This window comes from Falco punctatus (assembly GCF_963210335.1).
Source record: "Falco punctatus genome assembly, chromosome: 4".
Taxonomy (NCBI): Eukaryota; Metazoa; Chordata; class Aves; order Falconiformes; family Falconidae; genus Falco; species Falco punctatus.
In genome coordinates, this window is record NC_137583.1 from 8,428,840 (window position 1) to 8,445,317 (window position 16,478).

At 43.8% G+C, this 16,478-nt stretch overlaps 1 protein-coding gene across 5 annotated transcripts in view; it reads left to right on the forward strand.

Annotated features, from left to right (window-relative positions):
• Positions 1-16,478, forward strand: part of FANCD2 (FA complementation group D2) — a 53,571-nt gene that overhangs the window by 14,376 nt on the left and 22,717 nt on the right. For all 5 annotated transcript variants that reach the window (XM_080385427.1, XM_080385428.1, XM_080385429.1 and 2 more), the window contains exons 16-27: positions 127-261; positions 1,689-1,820; positions 3,795-3,902; positions 7,042-7,151; positions 8,599-8,659; positions 9,378-9,503; positions 10,868-10,941; positions 11,030-11,170; positions 12,327-12,427; positions 12,730-12,845; positions 14,249-14,357; positions 16,190-16,288. In XM_080385427.1, coding sequence (XP_080241553.1) covers positions 127-261; positions 1,689-1,820; positions 3,795-3,902; positions 7,042-7,151; positions 8,599-8,659; positions 9,378-9,503; positions 10,868-10,941; positions 11,030-11,170; positions 12,327-12,427; positions 12,730-12,845; positions 14,249-14,357; positions 16,190-16,288 — 1,312 coding nt within the window. The remainder of the gene's footprint in view (positions 1-126; positions 262-1,688; positions 1,821-3,794; positions 3,903-7,041; positions 7,152-8,598; positions 8,660-9,377; positions 9,504-10,867; positions 10,942-11,029; positions 11,171-12,326; positions 12,428-12,729; positions 12,846-14,248; positions 14,358-16,189; positions 16,289-16,478) is intronic.

Here is a 16,478-nt window from a genome sequence, read left to right on the forward strand (position 1 = left end):
CAGAAAAGCACCTAGTAAACTAGACAAAGCTTTCAAGATGAGCTGTACTGCACACTTTATTTAGAGAGCTGGGTGTGTTGAAAAGAAGCAGCAATAACCTCCTCTTTTGTGATGTCTGTATTTCAGGTTATCAAAGAATTCTTCCCTTCAATCCTAGCACTTGCTCAGACGTTTCTGCACTCTGCACACCCAGCCGTAGTCTCCTTTGGCAGCTGCATGTACAAACAAGCTTTTGCAGCCTTTGACTCTTACTGCCAGCAGGTATAGTGTGATGGGTGACATCTGTTTTGTGTTTGCACTGTGTTCTAGAATGTATGTCGTGATCCTTTCAGGGGAGAGGATTTCAGGCAGTTGGGTGCCTTTGGAGAGAGGTCTGTGCTGTAGAGTAGGCCAAGCAGAAGACTGGAACAATCACAGCAAGGCTCTGGTAGCAAATGATTTAAGCACAGAGACTGCTGGGAGGAGCAGGGAGCAAACAGGCAGACCTCGGAAGTGACAGAACAAGAAGTACTCGTGGAGCAGAGGGGACTGCTGGATTTGCTGCAATTCAGAAAGCAAACAAGTTGACTCAGATCTAGCCAGGAAGTCAGGACTGGCCCCCACCGTCACAAAGGAGATTTGTTCTTAAATCCATATTCCTGTTCTGTCTTATCTAGTCGCTTAGAACATCCTCTGTTTTAAAAAGCCATTGTTATAGTTTGAATTTTCCCTTTCTTTGGATAACTTACTACGGTGGAAAAGTTTACACGGATTTCCCTTGGAGCTTTGACCAACTTGAACTCTTGCTGCATATTCTGAAGTAATAACAACAGACTAGACTTTCAGCTCTGAGTAGGAGTTTCTGCAGACACGCTGACCTCGGGAGATTTGAGGATTGAAGGCAGCTCTGCACAAGCTTTTGAATGTATTTGCACTTTTTTGGGGCACAGTATGTTTATGATTAAGACTGTTTACGGTGTTGAATCTGTATTACTTACTACAGCAAACTTAACAAACAGACAAAAAAGCAACTGAGAAAAAGCTGAGATACGAAGGCATATGATGTCATCTGCAACAAGCTAGTGAATCTAGTAATACTTTGAGATGTTAAGAATTTTAAAAGAGGATGGCTGTATTAGCAATTAGGAAGGACCCAGAGCTCAGACAGTGGATGGGATGGAGAGAGATCCCTGTCCAGAATTTGTCTGAACTAAGGCCATAAAGATAATTTTGAAACAAAAATTTCAGTTTTGAACTGTTGTTGATAAAGATCATGAAGACACTGGAAGTGCTGAAGTTAGACGCAAAGTCTTCCCGGCTATGGTGCAATGTTCTGTGCACCTAAGAAAACAGGACTGTGTGCCTAAGAAAACAGAATAGATTTTTATTGTTCTATGTGTTGACAGCAAAGAGCAGAAACTGCAGTAGTGTTAGCAAGCAGGCAGGAAAAATTTGGTGAAGAACAGCTTTATGGAATCATGGGAGCTTTTAGATCTGAATAAAATTGAGGCTCAAGGAGAAAGTCAATATTGTGGATATCTGGAATTAAAGAACAAACTGAGAAGGAATTTAGAATAATATGGTTAATAAAATGGTTGAGTTTTGGGGTGTTTATTTGTACTTGATCAACATATTCCCTGTGAGCTGAACAGGGCAGATATTTTTCCTTTGGTATTTCACAATGGTTTCTCTGGGGGCTTCTTCCTTAGGAGGTTGTGACTGCTTTGGTGACTCATGTGTGCAGTGGAAATGAGACAGAACTGGACATTTCTCTGGATGTGCTCACTGATTTAGTGATGCTGCACACATCCCTGCTGATGCGCTATGCCACCTTTGTGAAGGTATGTATATTTCTGGGGGCATGTTGTATTTCAGGTCCCTTATACCACTTTGCCTCAGATCCAGAATGGTCAGTACTTTTCAGAAACAGAGGTGTTGGAACAGCTTGTAACTGTAAAGCTATCTGTCTTGAGAAATGCAGTGGTCGGAAGTGAAAAGGATCAGCTATGAAAACATGAGCTGTAAGACAGACTATGTGTTTTTTTTGACAGGGGAAGTTGAGATAGAGAGAAAAAAAAAAGTTACCCTTCCCTGTAGCCAGAGAATGCTTGAATTGCAGGTATAGAATGACACCTACAATGGAAGGGAATTGCTGTCTATTAACGTCAGCTATTTCAAATGCTTGGCAAAAGCCTGCCCCCTTTGTGAACTGCCTGTTCTTACCACATTGGAAGAGTGACAGTAGAGTATTTGAATCCTAAAACAAAACTGGCAGGGATGGGAGGAGACTTCTGTCCTAAAATTTAAAAGAAGAAAGTACTCAATGGGGAGAAAAAAAAATTTTTTTTGGAAGCAGGTCCAGCTGCCTGCTTCCAAAAGTAGTAAAAGTGGAGACTGAGGGAAGAGCAAAGCAGCAAGGCAAGCCTGTAACAATACTTTCCTTGAACACTTTCCAATCTGTGGTGATTTGTAGCCTAAGGACACCCTGTATTTTAAGAGCCCTTGAAGAGTATGGGTATTCCCCCTACCCTCTGTTTTTTGGTGTCTCTTTGGTGTCGGTGATTCTGTAGTCTTAAGTACACACTGTGGGAAAGCTATATACAATTTGCTGTTTGTCTGATTGATTGTTAAATGTAATTTACTTGCTTAAAATATGCTAAAAAGACGTTAAGATCTGCCACAAGAATTTGCAATGCAATCTGTCACACATTTGATGGGTATAACGAAGAAACAGGGCTCACTTCCCTCCTGGCAGAGGGAAGATGTGATAAGGACTCAGTGCTGAAAGTAGTCCTCAAAAGAGACAACCTAGAACCCCTACTCAAAATTAAATGTGTTGTCAGAAGTGCAGTGGGGAGTACTTGCTCACAGCAGCCCACTAAGACCTGCTGACCTTCCTCCGACCTCGTCTGCATGTTCTTGTGCTGGCAGATCACTTAGAGATTATGGTTTCTATGGGATGATCGTTGATGCATTACCAAAGCTTGTATGTGAAGCAAGTTAATCAATGCTCTGGCTACCCCTCAGGGTCTGGCAGTATACAGTGTTTGACGTGCATCTCAGGAGTGTTACCTGTAAAAAGATCTACAGATGCCTGGCATACTTGATGCTGTGCTGGAGCCTCTCCAGCACAGAGATAACATGAAGATCTTAGCACAAATCATCTCCCGAGACAGCTATTTTTTAACCTTAAAACTGGGTGGATTTTCTTTAGGGTTGCAAAAATGGTTATCTAATCATGTCAAACTTGATGCTTCATTCCAATTCCTGCTTGAAGTTGGCCAATAGTAGGAGAAAAATACTGGAAGCAACAGTGGTAGGGAAGTTAGTGTGGCTCCGGGAAACAGCTGGATTGTTTTTCACCGAAGCACTGGAAGATGAAATATCCTGAGGATGCCAGCCAGCACAGAAAATTCAAGCCCTAGATTGTTAACATCTTGACTGTTACAGGGCTTGGAATGGAAATATTAGTGAAAATCCCATAACGTTCATTTTGTCAAATACTTTGAATCCTGTGACCTAACCTGTGATAGGACATAAACAGCTGTCACTAAATATAATTGGAGCACTTCCAAAATGCTTACAGTAGCCAGATTTTTCTTTCCTTTCAGCCTCTGATAAAATTAACTGCCATAATTAAGGTCAGAGCTATAGTTGTGCATTTATGATTATTTAATTTGAATGTAGCTTTTTCCTGCATGTACAAAAAAGATGAAGATAATTGTCTTCCCTGTGGCTGACAAGTGATGTATTTTTGGGAATATGGAAAGGGATTCTTGATACATCTGAGCTAGTTTATGGCTTCTGTCTTGCAGACCATTTTAGACTCTACACAGAAACTGAATCCATGCCAGATCCGGAAGCTTTTCTACATTCTCAGCACGCTGGCATTCAGCCAGAGGCAAGAAGGAAGCTATATTCAGGTAAGCAGAGACACAACAGAAAGGAGTTCAGGCTGCGCCTTGGTCCTTTTTGCTAGGTTAACTTCCAGAGTTTGTGTGGTGCAAATAATGGCCTCATCTATGAACAGTGATTGATGTCAGGCTGTCCTTCAGTTTGAAATTCTCTTCTCCTTAAGTGGCTGCAAGCCATCTTGTGGCTCCAGGCTTTCCACCCGGTATAGCAAGGGCTTATCACAGTGACTGCATACCTTATATCTTCTCGAGAAAGGTCCTCTTGTCTTGCATGTCTAAGAAAGGTGGAGCTGTTAGAAATGTGGTGCCCAATGGCAGTCCCTAATCTAACCTCCCAGTTGAAGGGGGACTGTCAACAACATAATATCAGATTTACTGTGGCTTTGTCTAGCTAAGCCTTGAAAACTTGCAAAAGTGTAAATTCAGCAGCCTCTTTGTCGAGCTTTGTTTCTCCATCACTTGGAAGCATTCAGAAAGTATAATTCAACTTCTTCACCAATAACATTCATCTCTGTTCAGCTGCTTAATGTTTGTACATGAGAGAACACACTCAAGTTAGAGGAATTGAACTGCACAGAACAGAGGACTCTGCTGTGAAGTGGTAGGCTTCACACCTTTTGTGCCTCTAGTTTAAACATGAGAAGCTATCAAACCTGGTCTGTCTAAATTTATATTAATTTTATGCGGGATACCTTTTGTGACTCGGTTGCAGCATAATAGTGGCGTTATCAGATACCTTTGTCTGGATTTCTGACCAGTGATCAGATAAAGAAATATCTCAGACATTTATTTCACAGTGGAGATGTCTGGGTTTAAAATTTCCTGTTCATAAAGCTCAGCTCTTAGAAATTAGGACTATTTGCTAATAGACTAATTAGACTTTGAGTCTCTACATAGTTTCTAGTAGTGGTTATGTTTGCACATGCTAGCTGGAGACTATAAAGGAAAACTGCTTTCCCACTGTTACTGATTGGTCTGTGGTGTGTAAAACAGCATGTCTGTAGTCATTTCAGGTCTTCTCACTCACCCTGTGAAGATGAAGCTCTTCACTGCCAAAATTTCTGGCTGCACAGCAGTTTTAGCTCCTTTCTGAACTACTTTCCTCAGTAATTTCCCTGCCTCCCACCCCAAGTCTTTCTTACGTGCAACTTGTGAAAATTGCCTTGGCAACACACAGGGTGACTTTGCACCCCTGAAGGACTAACCATCAGGAAGAAGTGTTCTGCCTGTCACCCTCATAAATTGCAAAAAGAGGAGGAGGAGTGTAAGCTCTAGAATTTATTCTGAGCTGAGAGTTTGTAACTGCGGGGAAGCAAGGTTGGCAGTTTGACTTCCTGCAGTGATAGCAAAGACTGCAGGGGTAGATCACCAAATAAATCAGTATCCAGGGAACCAACTTCCTCTTTGCCTTCTCTTAACTGGACTTATAAAATTGATGCCTCTTGGATACGAGAATCTCTACAGGCAGATTAGGCATTTGTCCTTGCATTGCACAGCTCATTCCAGAAGCATCTTGCCTAGTGAAGGTCAAGAAAAGGTAGTATAACCATGTACTTGTCCTTTGCTACCGGTTTGATCTTGTTGGCACTGGTAGTTTGTGTAGCATAACTCAAGCCTTCATCTCCTCTGTCTCAAGACCTCTCTCTGGTCAGGGCTTGTGCTTTCATGCAGCTTCAATTCCTGAGGATCTCTGTATGGTTCAACCTCCTCTTTTGCAGGACCAGCAGGGAGAGTTAATAAGAATCAATGTAACCAGGGCTGTTTTGATTCTGTGATGTTTTTCAGTGACCTGCAAGATCTTTGCTGCTTTTATGAAGCTGCTTTTGAGTTCTCACACATGCCCTGTTGCAGTCTGAGAATGCTGCTCCTCATAACAGGGATGCTGCTCTTCTGCCATGGTCGCTGCTTAAACTAGCAATAGGACTGTTGCTAACTGGCTAAAATAAACGTGTTTTCTGCTTAGTGCATTCATAGTTCCATCCCTGCTTTGAAATGAATTGCTTTCTGATACCTACTTTTAGATATCAGGAAGTTGAGCTGTCCCTTAGCTTTGGTCAGGAACCTCTTGGCAGCCCTTTGCCGTGATTGTCTGCTCAGCTAAGTTTTCTGTCTTTTTTTTCGCCTACAATTTATTAGTTTAAGGGATCGAGCAGAACATATTCCTTTCTCAGAGACACTGTTCTGGACAGCTTGGTGATTGCCCTGTTCTAGCTTTGGCTGTCATGTTTTAGATGTGACACTCTGGTCAGCTGTTCCATCCTCAAAATGGCAGCTTTCTTAATTGGCATTCCTCTTGTCAGCAAGTGCAGGTGCAGCCTGGAGTCCTGTGGCTGATTTGCTCCACACTCTTCTGTGCTTTGCCTTTGATTTCTTCAGCAAGTATTAGACTTCTCATCCAGAAGACTGGTCTCCCAACTTTCCTGAAGTGTCGTGCTTCTGTGACTGAGTATGCTTATGCTGTCAGTGTCTGGAGACCTCCTAGTCTACCACTAGTGGTCCAGACTTTCAGAAGTCTACAGAACTGTGCCCATTTTGGGGAAGTGCAGCTGATGAGCTGCTGACACAGCTGTGAAGTAGAGCATGCTGCATTGAGACCTGCTGTGGGCTTGCAGAGCTGCTGCAAAGAAACCTTTATAATTGTGCAGGGCATGCATGCCCACACCCAGGGGGACAAGGGGGACAGCGTGAGAAATGTCTTAATCCCAGGTGTCTGGTATGGTGTTACCTACAGCTCTCTTTGGACCTTCACCAAAAACTGCTCCATCCCTCAACCTCTGAAGATGACAGTGTTTTGGGGGGTAGCTCTGCAGCTGCTGTTTGTAGATGAAGAGCTCCAAGACCACCTGCTATTTTTTTTTTAATATATTGTTCTATTAATTATAGGTGAAACCTGGACCAACTACATGTTCTGTATAGTAATTAGAGCAAAGTCAAAGCCGGTCACTTTTAATGCTGTTTGCAGCCTTACCTAGAGTTGTATTTTCGTAATAAAGGAAATTGCAGAATGTGCACGCCTTCTGCAAAGCTGTAATCCCAATAAGCTGTCCCCCTGCAGCCTTTGGAGGTGACGTTAAGTGAAGACGCCAATAGAACTGTGAGTGATGCACACAAGTACCTTTGTGATAACATGTTCTGTGTCTCTTTTTAGGATGATATGCACATGGTGATCAGGAAATGGCTCTCCAGTACAGTTCCCAACCACAAACAGATGGGGGTTATTGGTGCTGTTACCATGATAGGCAGCGTGGCATTAAAAAGGTGAGAGAAAATGTAGCAAAGACGAATTTAATATGGTTTTGGTTCAGACCAAACCTGGAGTAGAACAAAGAAAGGGGGGCACTGCCTTTGAGCTCATGCACATCTTGGTCAAATTCAAGAACTTAAAACTCTTTTCTGCAGGCTGCAGTGTTTGATGTTACAACCTGTTTAATACTGCTTTCCTGCTGCTGCTCTCGAAGGCATCCCAAATTTCTTGTTAACGCCTATTCATGGATGCTTTGACTAGCATCAGCAGCGCTTACTGCTCAGAAAAAAATTTGAACATTGTGGTGGACTGACTGCAGATCAGCTTCTGACACTAGGCCTTATGTGCCCCGTGTTTGAATACAGGGAAATCTAAAAGAGAAGTAAGCAGAAAAGTCGTTATGGCTGTGCTGGGCATTGGCAAGACACTTTTCAGTGTACTATATAAATGATTTATAAACAGCAGCCATAAACCAGGCAAACTCCTGATAAGAGCTGTGGCAAAGATTAAAGCACTTGGAAAATAAAGATTTGACTGATGTAGGGAAGCATTAGTTAGCTTGCTGATTTTGCACTTCTTAATAAAATGCTTTTGCTGTTTATCACATGAAAAGAAAAGCCCATCTTGGCTCCGGGCTATAAGTCAGTGGACTGCATTGTGGTTGCTCCCATAGCACAGACTTGCTTTAGGCACTGGTTCAAGTCTAAGCAGGGTATGCTAATATATAGTTATATCAAGAGGAGATTTGGAAAATTCTAGCATAAGAATTACAGGGGGAGAAAAACACCCTCAAGAGCCTTTGGGGTCATCTGTGCATCAAGGCACCTTTGGTGGCAGAGAGTTAGCAGGGTAAAGTGCACACAGATGATCCCAGCAGGTGGAGCATGTTCCGTGCCTTGCAAAAAGAAGTAAATCCCCAGGGAATTTGATTGACCTGTAGAGAAATTCCTTCCCATTCAAGTCTGACCCAAATGCATGGGGAAAATCTGTCTGCCGGCACTTGAGAAGTATCTTTACATCATGGATCATTGTGTACCTTACTGGCATCTTGTCTGGTTTCTTCAGGAAAAGATTGAAGGAGACAGACTTGAAAGCCAAATTATCAGAGGAAAAAGTACCTTTCTGAACCCTGCAAGTAAGCAGCAGGAATTTTGAGTAGCTGTCCTAATGTACAACTACAGATATTATGATTATGATAAGGTGAGGCTGCGTGGCTTTGGAAGAGTGGATGACTAGAGGGCTTAGGTTTCAACAGGTTAGAAAAAGCATATCCCTGAAGAAGACGTTGAGTCTTGTCCTGAAGGTCCCAAATGTCAGCAGGTCTTTTCCTAATAGTGTTCCAAACCTCATCTTTTTCATGTATAATTCTCCAATTTCTGGAGAGAGAACCTTCTGTGTATGATGGGTTTTGCCACCTCTTAAGTGTTGTGCCACAAAAGCAAGGCTATCAATCGCTTTCAGAACTGAAGGAGGCGGCAGTTCACTGGAGAGACCAGAGCTGAACAGCGAGCGTGATGGGCAGGTGAGTGCCAAGAATGGGGCAGTGTGGGAGAGAGGGAGGACATGGTCAGCAAGGAGGTGTAACTGGCAACACAGTCTTAACTGAAGTAGTATGTGTGTCTTGGAGTTATCTTTACTGAGCCTGGGATTCTTGTACATTGACCGCAGAGCCAAAGATCTATTGAAAATGGTTCTGGAGAAACAAAGTTCTGTATGAAGATAGCACCTGCTGGTCTTACCTGCTGCTAGTCCAGGACAAGCAGTACTGCAACCATCTAGTGAAAGTCTTCTATCCAGATGTTATTTCAAACACAAAGGAAAGAAACAGAGCGATCTGATTCACTGAGCCAAAGGCAGCCTTCACCTTCCTCTCAGCTTGGCAGCAGTGCCTTTCAGGCCACCTAGAGAAAGTGCTTCTGCTGTAGAGGGCTGGCCTAGCCTGGGCATTTTTCCTTAATTCCTGTTGAAGAACCTTCTTCTAGGCTAGCGCTCTATTTAAGGGTGGTCTTGGGCAGACTTTTTTTGTGTTATTTCATCATGGAGCTGGGCCAGGACCTTAAAAGACCCATGTTCCTCATAGAACTGGATCTTTGCAAGAGCAGTCACTGTGGGCTGTTACCCTAGAGGTGAAGCTTTGGATATGCCTCAGAGCAAATTAGTGTAAAAGGGACTCAAGGTGGAAGCTTGAGTTGGATCTGTTTACCTTACCTGTTCCTGTAGACTGTTTGCTCTCGTTTCAGCTTTCTACTTTGCTGGACCTTGTGGGCTTCTGCTGTGAGCAAACACCAGAGGTCTTGGCTCTCTACTATGATGAATTTGCCAGTTTGATTGAGAAGCAGAAGGGGAATTTGGACTTGAAGCTCCTGGTATGTTGCAGAGTAGTTTGAATTTAATCGCTTAAATGAATTCTTCAGAAACATGTTTGGTTGTTGGCAGGACAGAGTTGATGTGAGGTTTTCAGTCTAGTTTGAGAACAATTTTTCTTTTTTTTTTTCTTTTCTTTTGTTTTGTTTTTTTTCCCCCTAGTCATGCTTCAGGTCCTGTAAGAGAGTGATCATATACAAAATCCTCTTTCAGCCCTCTCGGCTTTCTTTGATTGCGGCAGATTCCTCATCGTGCTTTAACAACTTACTTTATGTGAACTTTTACATGACAACAGGGAACTCTTTTAAAGAAAATTAAATGACATTTCAGAGCATGCTTTTAAGATGCATAGAAAAAAAGTAGAATCTGAAAAAACTTTAAACTTAGTGTTGAATTTGGCTTCTGGTCAGACTATTAAGGCTATCTGATGCCTAAGGACTTGGAAGAGCCACAGTCATTTATAGTAGTAAATAAATAAACAAACAAATGGTATTTATGGTAATAAGAAGAGGTTCGTGAAGGCCACTGGACAGCTTTTTCTACTTGCTGGGAGCTCTTCTTGCCTGTGGGCTGTGCCAGCCAGGAGGATAGCGAGCCATCTTGGGGCCCAGGAGAGCATTGGAGGCATTTGTGGAATTGATCACTCCTTGTGGCACAGGTGCTTTTCCCACCTGCTGGTTACAGAGCAGAGGAGGGAAGGTGAGTAAGGAGCTGTGAAGTGCTGGCAGTCACTCCAGACAGCTCTGTGCCTAGTGCTAGAAATGCCAGTCTCCCGAGGTCCAGCTGAGTGCTCCAAGGAGAAAAAGCAGAGGAAGAATTTCTCCTTTTTCCTTGCAAGACTGAAATGTAAAAGCAAGCTAAGGTTCTTCCCACAAATTTTGTGCAGATTTTTGGGGGTCTTTTCATTGTTTGTCCAAATGCTGTCACCTCAGTTACTTTATTTCTCCCTTAATTGTTTCTAACAATGTAAAGCATGTGAAGTATGTGGCACACGTTGTGTGAAATAAAAACTTTGCCAGCACTTTGTAGCCATTTCATTCTGATTATCAGCTCTTAGAACAGAGAATCTCCCACGGCTCCTTTCCTCTTCCAGCCAGCTGCTCTACCTCTCTGCATCACTGTGGAACTTTTAGACGAGCACACACCCAAAGAGCAGGGAAGAAATTGGTTGTGCACGCTTAGCAATGTTTCCTGGCTTTGTCTGTAAAGGCAGGTCTTGGCCCTCCTTGCAGGGAATGGGCTTCATTGCTGTGACTGTTCCAGGATAATTTTGCTTGGCTTTATCTTCTGCTTTTTTGCACTGCTGCTGTTGAAACTTTCTTCACTGAGCCCCTTTGCTGAGCAGGTTTTTTTCCTTCCTTTATAGGAGGAGTTTGGGAAGAGTTTGGTGGAGGATTTTCCTAGTGACTTTGTGGTTGATCTGAGCCCCACGGTGGATGGGTATGCTAATCACAGGCTAAGTATTAGTAATGTTTCTGTCCCTGAGAACTGAGTTTGTCAGTAAGAGCTTGTCTGTCTGTCCTTGCAGTTCGTTCTTGTTCCCAGTGAAGTCCTTATATAATCTGGATGAAGATGAAAGTCAGGGAGCAATTGCTATTAACCTCTTACCATTGGTGTCGCAGAGTGAGCTTGGCAGGGTCACCGGTGGAAAGAGTAGCCAAAGTAAAAGGTAACTTTCACACTTAACTGTAGGATGACTGCGAAGGTAAAGGAATTGTTTCCATTTGGTGCGCTTCACTGCTGTCAGTCCTGCCTGCCAAAGTGCCTCATAAGGAGCTGGTCAGAGAATTTACCAGTTTCCAGTGTTCTTTTCCTTCTTTTGCTGTTAGACATACTCGGACAGGTCTAGAGGCATTAGCTGGTTGGGACCTGGTGGTCTGTTTTGGCTCAGGCTGTTTAGGTGATCTTGGGTAAATCATGCTGCATCTGCCTTGTTCCCCATCTGTCATATGAAAATCATAGCTCTTTCTTCCAGTGTTGTGGTAATATTGAATGCCATATTGAGATAGATAGGCAGCTTTGAGGTGGCAAAATTCATATTTTGAGCAATGATTCTCAAATAGAGAGTCACTAAGGACTTAGTGTGTGTGAACAGTACACAATTTTTCTCACCTTCAGTTGTACTTGGACAACACAGACTGTGCAACAGAGCTAAACCTCAAACATGCAGCTGCAAGTGAAATTTGACTGAGAAATAATGGCTTTGTCTTTGGAAAATGGAACAGGAAACACGTAAGAAATAAAGTCTGATTAAACAGTAAGGCATCAAAGTTACAAAGAATAAAAAGCTTTTTTTTAACTGGCACCTTCATATCCTGTGTAATTTATTGTCATAAGCTCTTGTTGATATTTTAGTTGTGCCTAAAAAGAAGACATGATCACTATAGAGTAAAATTCATTGTAACTACTTTACATGCATCTATAGAAAAATGTTTATTTTCCTTACTCAGAATGTGAGCAGTGGAATGCTACAAAACATTCAGGGAGGTTTCTTCACTGCTTGCAGTGGTGTTTTGCATGATTTCTTATAATTCCTTCTGAATTATTCAACTTTGATTTATACAAGAAATAAATCTTATCACATTTTTCTTCATTATGGCCATTTTTCTGCCCTTATATGCTTTTCCAGAAAACTAGTGCTCACCTATTTATTTAACCATAATGGTGCATTTCTGCTCTGTGTCACTGGGACTTACAAGAAGCAAAAGAGAAAGCAGAGGCAGCATGGCATGGGGAGGACATAAGACATAATGGAAAAGTGGTGGGCATTCTGGAGGTATATAAACCATAGGACCCACTCAATTTAATTTTTCCCCTCCCTCCAGGGTAGTGTCACCGATGTGTCTGTCACCCTGTTTCCGATTGCTGAGGCTCTACACTGGAGAGCAAAACAGTGGAAGCCTGGAGGAGATTGATGCCTTGTTAGGTATGGGAAGTGGACATTTTTTAGTCTGGCTGCCTTGTTCCTATTTCAGATCTGTGAAAGCTTCCTGCAGTTGTTGGAAGAATTGTGCAGTTTGTGAAGGAGGCTGAGGTGCTCTGTAGCCCACAAAGTAGAAGGGAGGCAGGGGAGACAGTTGCCTTGTCTGGGGATGGACTGACTGACAGGGCTTACTCCAAATAGCCATTGGAACTGATAAAGGCTTTGGTAAGAGACTTTGTCCGTGCAAAGACCAAAGGATGGGTAGCAAACACAGTCCAACATGTTCTCTTCCTGTTCTGTCCCAGGTTGCCCCCTGTACCTAACTGACCTGGAGGTTGAAGGGAAGCTGGACTCTCTATCCACGCAGGAACGGGAATTTCTATGCTCACTCCTGTTCTATGCTCTCAACTGGTTTCGTGAGGTGAGTAAAGCCTTGTCTGCAGGTTCTGGAGTGGCACTGAGGAGAAGCACTTACAAACACTAACCTTAGGCTTCAGGGGTGCAATTGTTGAAGGAGAGTCTTGCTGCTTAGAAACCTTCTCCAGTAGGGTCCTGGTGATCTCTCTCCATGTTCTTCTCTTCATTATCATTTATCCATTATACTGCTGTTAGCAGCAACTCTGCTTTCTTGGTCAGAGATTTTAAGGACTGCCTTGCTGATAAGAGTTTTCCACCTCCTGCTCAGCTGCACTTTATACACACTGGCACATTTTGGTGTACAAAAATTGTTTTGCTGTTGCAGCGAGGATGCTGGGAACCCCAAATATGTGTCTAAAAACTGTGAGGTAATATGTGTCTAAACTAGGAAGGGAGCATCAGAAAGAAAGGTCAGTCTCACTGTGCTGGAGAGCAGGGGAGTCAAGGGCATTGATTGTTGCCTTCTGCTTGGCATGTCCGAGGCCCTGCCTGCAGCACTGTGCCCAGGCTGGGGCTCCCATTGTCATTCTGGGTGAGTCCAGTGGAAGCCACCAGTCTGATGAGGGGCTGGGGAACATGGTGTACGAGGGGAGGCTGGGAGAGCAGAGGTTGTTCAGCCTGGAGAGGGAAGGGCAGAGCGGAGGGGTTATTGTGGTCTTCCACTATGGTCTTCTGTTACCTAACAGAAAGATTGTGTTTCCAAATCCAGAGAAGCTGTGGGATTGCTTTTCTTGGAGATGCTCAGTGCTCCACTAGAAAAGGCTTTAAGCAACCTGTTTAGTTGATACTGCTTTGAGCAGGGTGTTGGACTAGAGGCTTCCACAGGTCCCTTGCAAACTTGGTTGTGATTGTTCATTTGTTGTGTATCTCTGTGAGCTTACAGAAGGGTTAAATGCAGTGCCTTCATGCAGATTTGGACCATGTATTTGCTAACTGATGGTCAGTGGGAATGTTCCCTGCTGGGGTTATTCTGATAACATGAGCTATGTCAGAGTTGGTGCAATCCAGCTCCAGAGCTGGGAGTTGGTGTAATTCCACATCCCCAGTCCTCCTTGTTTCTGCTCTTCTCCCAGGACTGTGTCTCTTCTGACAGACCTGGGAAGTGCCAAGGAGTCTCCAGAGCCATAAGCAGCACAGAACCTGACAATGTGCTGTCTGCTAACTTTTCTTCTTCAGTTAATATCTGATCTGCAGGTGTTGCTCTGTTGCTTTTGTAAATTGCACCAATGATGTCCACGTTCTCATGGGCTTCTGAAGAACTTTGTTCATGCAGTCTGGATGTGGTCACACAGGCTACTTGTGATGTGTTGTGTGCTTATTCAGGACTTGAGAATGTTATTCAGAAAAGAAGTCGTAGTAAAGTGGGTACAAATCTCAATAAGTCAGTGATTTGTTTTGTATTTCTAGGTTGTAAATGCCTTCTGCCAGCAACAGGATGCTGAGATGAAGGGGAAGGTTTTGACTCGATTACAGAACATCACAGAACTGCAGAATGTGCTGGGAAAATGCTTGGCAGGTGAGCATGAATCATTTGTACATTCTGGGCCTGTGCCAGCTGTGAAGCGAAAGGGATTGGCTTAAACATCAATGGAGGAGGTATATATAACATATACTGCATTTTTACAGTGGCCTAAGAGTGCATGCACAGACAGCTATTGTTTTCTATTTGTCCGAGTCCAAAGTGCCCTTCTCAGTCACCTCCTTGGGGACATCTCTTTGGCAGATTCTGTCAAGTCTGCCTGGGAACAGAGTATGGTGGATACTGGAGTAAACCAGCCCTTATCCTAAGGAAACGGTGTGTTTCTCCAGTATTCCGGTTGTAACAAGCTGTTAAGGAACGTTGTAAGAATCGACTGCCTCCAGCTGCTCTAGGTCCATGAATTCCCCCTGCTGAGCTGCTGGAGCCCAGCATGGGTCTCTGTCCCAGGGCAGTGGACACAGCGACACAGACTGCCCCAGACAAGGTGCTGCCTTCAACAGCACCTACGTGTAGGACTCGTGTAAAACATAAGTACAGACAGCCAAGTTCCCGTCCTGCTTTTTAGCTGGTTAAGACTGAAGTTTGCTAGTGAAGGCACACAAACAACGCTCTAGAGTCACAAGCACGTGAACACTCAAAGAAGCCACAAGTACTGGCACAGCCCCTCTGCTCAATAGCCTGCCCAGATCCCAGGTCCTCTAATCTGCTCCACGGGTACCCTACTCACTGTCTATTCCAGCTTGCTGCTTGCTAGGAGACGTGTACACTCACACGCTTATCTCACAGGCGCAGGCTCCACAGGCAAAGTCTGAGACTTGTAGAGGTTCTCCCAAGACCTATGGCACCTTTAACTACTGACACAGAGACCCCCTTGCTTACTTCAGCAGCTGACACCCCAGGCCCAGGGTGGTCCAGCTCTAGTTGCTAGCCCAGTATTTAGTCACACAGGTCTCACTGGTAGTTGGCCTTTAGTCCTTGGTGCATGTGCGTGCGCATGCACACACAGAGGTTAGTGAGACTACATTGAAATGTAGTTAAGAAAAGAGTTAATAAGGAGATGGGACAGACTGCAGTGATCGGGCACAGGGTTCAGTCAGACAAGCGTACTGACTGGACAGTTCTACTGACCAGCAATACTTTGCTCATGGCCAGTCCTTTTTACACTATTTCTGCCCATTCCCCTCTTTGTTCCTCCCCACCCCACTTCCCTGCACATTCCTATATTAGTTTGCGTAGTTCTACCCTTGCCCTCATCAGATATCCCAAATCCTCAAGTTCCTTTCTTTCCTCCCAGTTTATCAGTTAAAAAGTCCAGGTGTCCATTCTCAAAGCTGTGCCTGGAGTTTAATGGCCCATCGGTTAGAAACTGGAGACTTCTGATCATTGACGTTGTCTCCATTGGTTTGTGTCTGTCCTTGTTCGTGGCTTCACCCTTTACTTATATCCTTTTACATTGAAAAGGTCTTTGATAAGACAAATGTGACGAAGAATACACTGTCACCTTCCACCTACCCTTACACACCAAAATAAAGTGCAGCCTCAGCCCCTTTCTGCTGCTCCAGGAGCACTACAAGGCCAGCGCAGAAAGGGCTTAGGTGTGCTAGAACAGTCCTTTAAAGCTTCACCAACACAGACAGATGTCCAAGGACAGCTGAGCACTTGTTACTCTCCCTTGCTGGAGGATTGCAAAGAGCTGTCATTCCAGTGCAGTGTGGACATACAATAAGGCTAAATGCACCTAAACATACAAGCAAAGGGACGTTCACCAGGATCGTGAAACGTATGGTACTTCTAGATAATGCATCTTGCCTGTATTTTGTCATCCAGGAGCTGAACTAACCCAGTTTCTACATTTTTGGCTCTTTCAGCAACCCCTGGCTATGTCCCACCACCAGCTACTTTTGATTCTGAACCCCGGGAGGCTGTGCCATCCGTTAATGCTGCTGGCCCAGGAAGAAAAAGGAATGGTAAAGAAAGTTTAAAACATTTAAGCAGACAGATGTGATGTGGGGTTTGACTGGCATATTGCGCTGCAGCCATGGCACTTGTGTGTGCATAAAGCGCAGAATTCCTGGCAAGGTCTATCTAGTTTGAAATCTTATCCAACCAACTCCTGTTGCACCTGAAGTAGAAGTAAAAATATTCTACTCCAAGCAG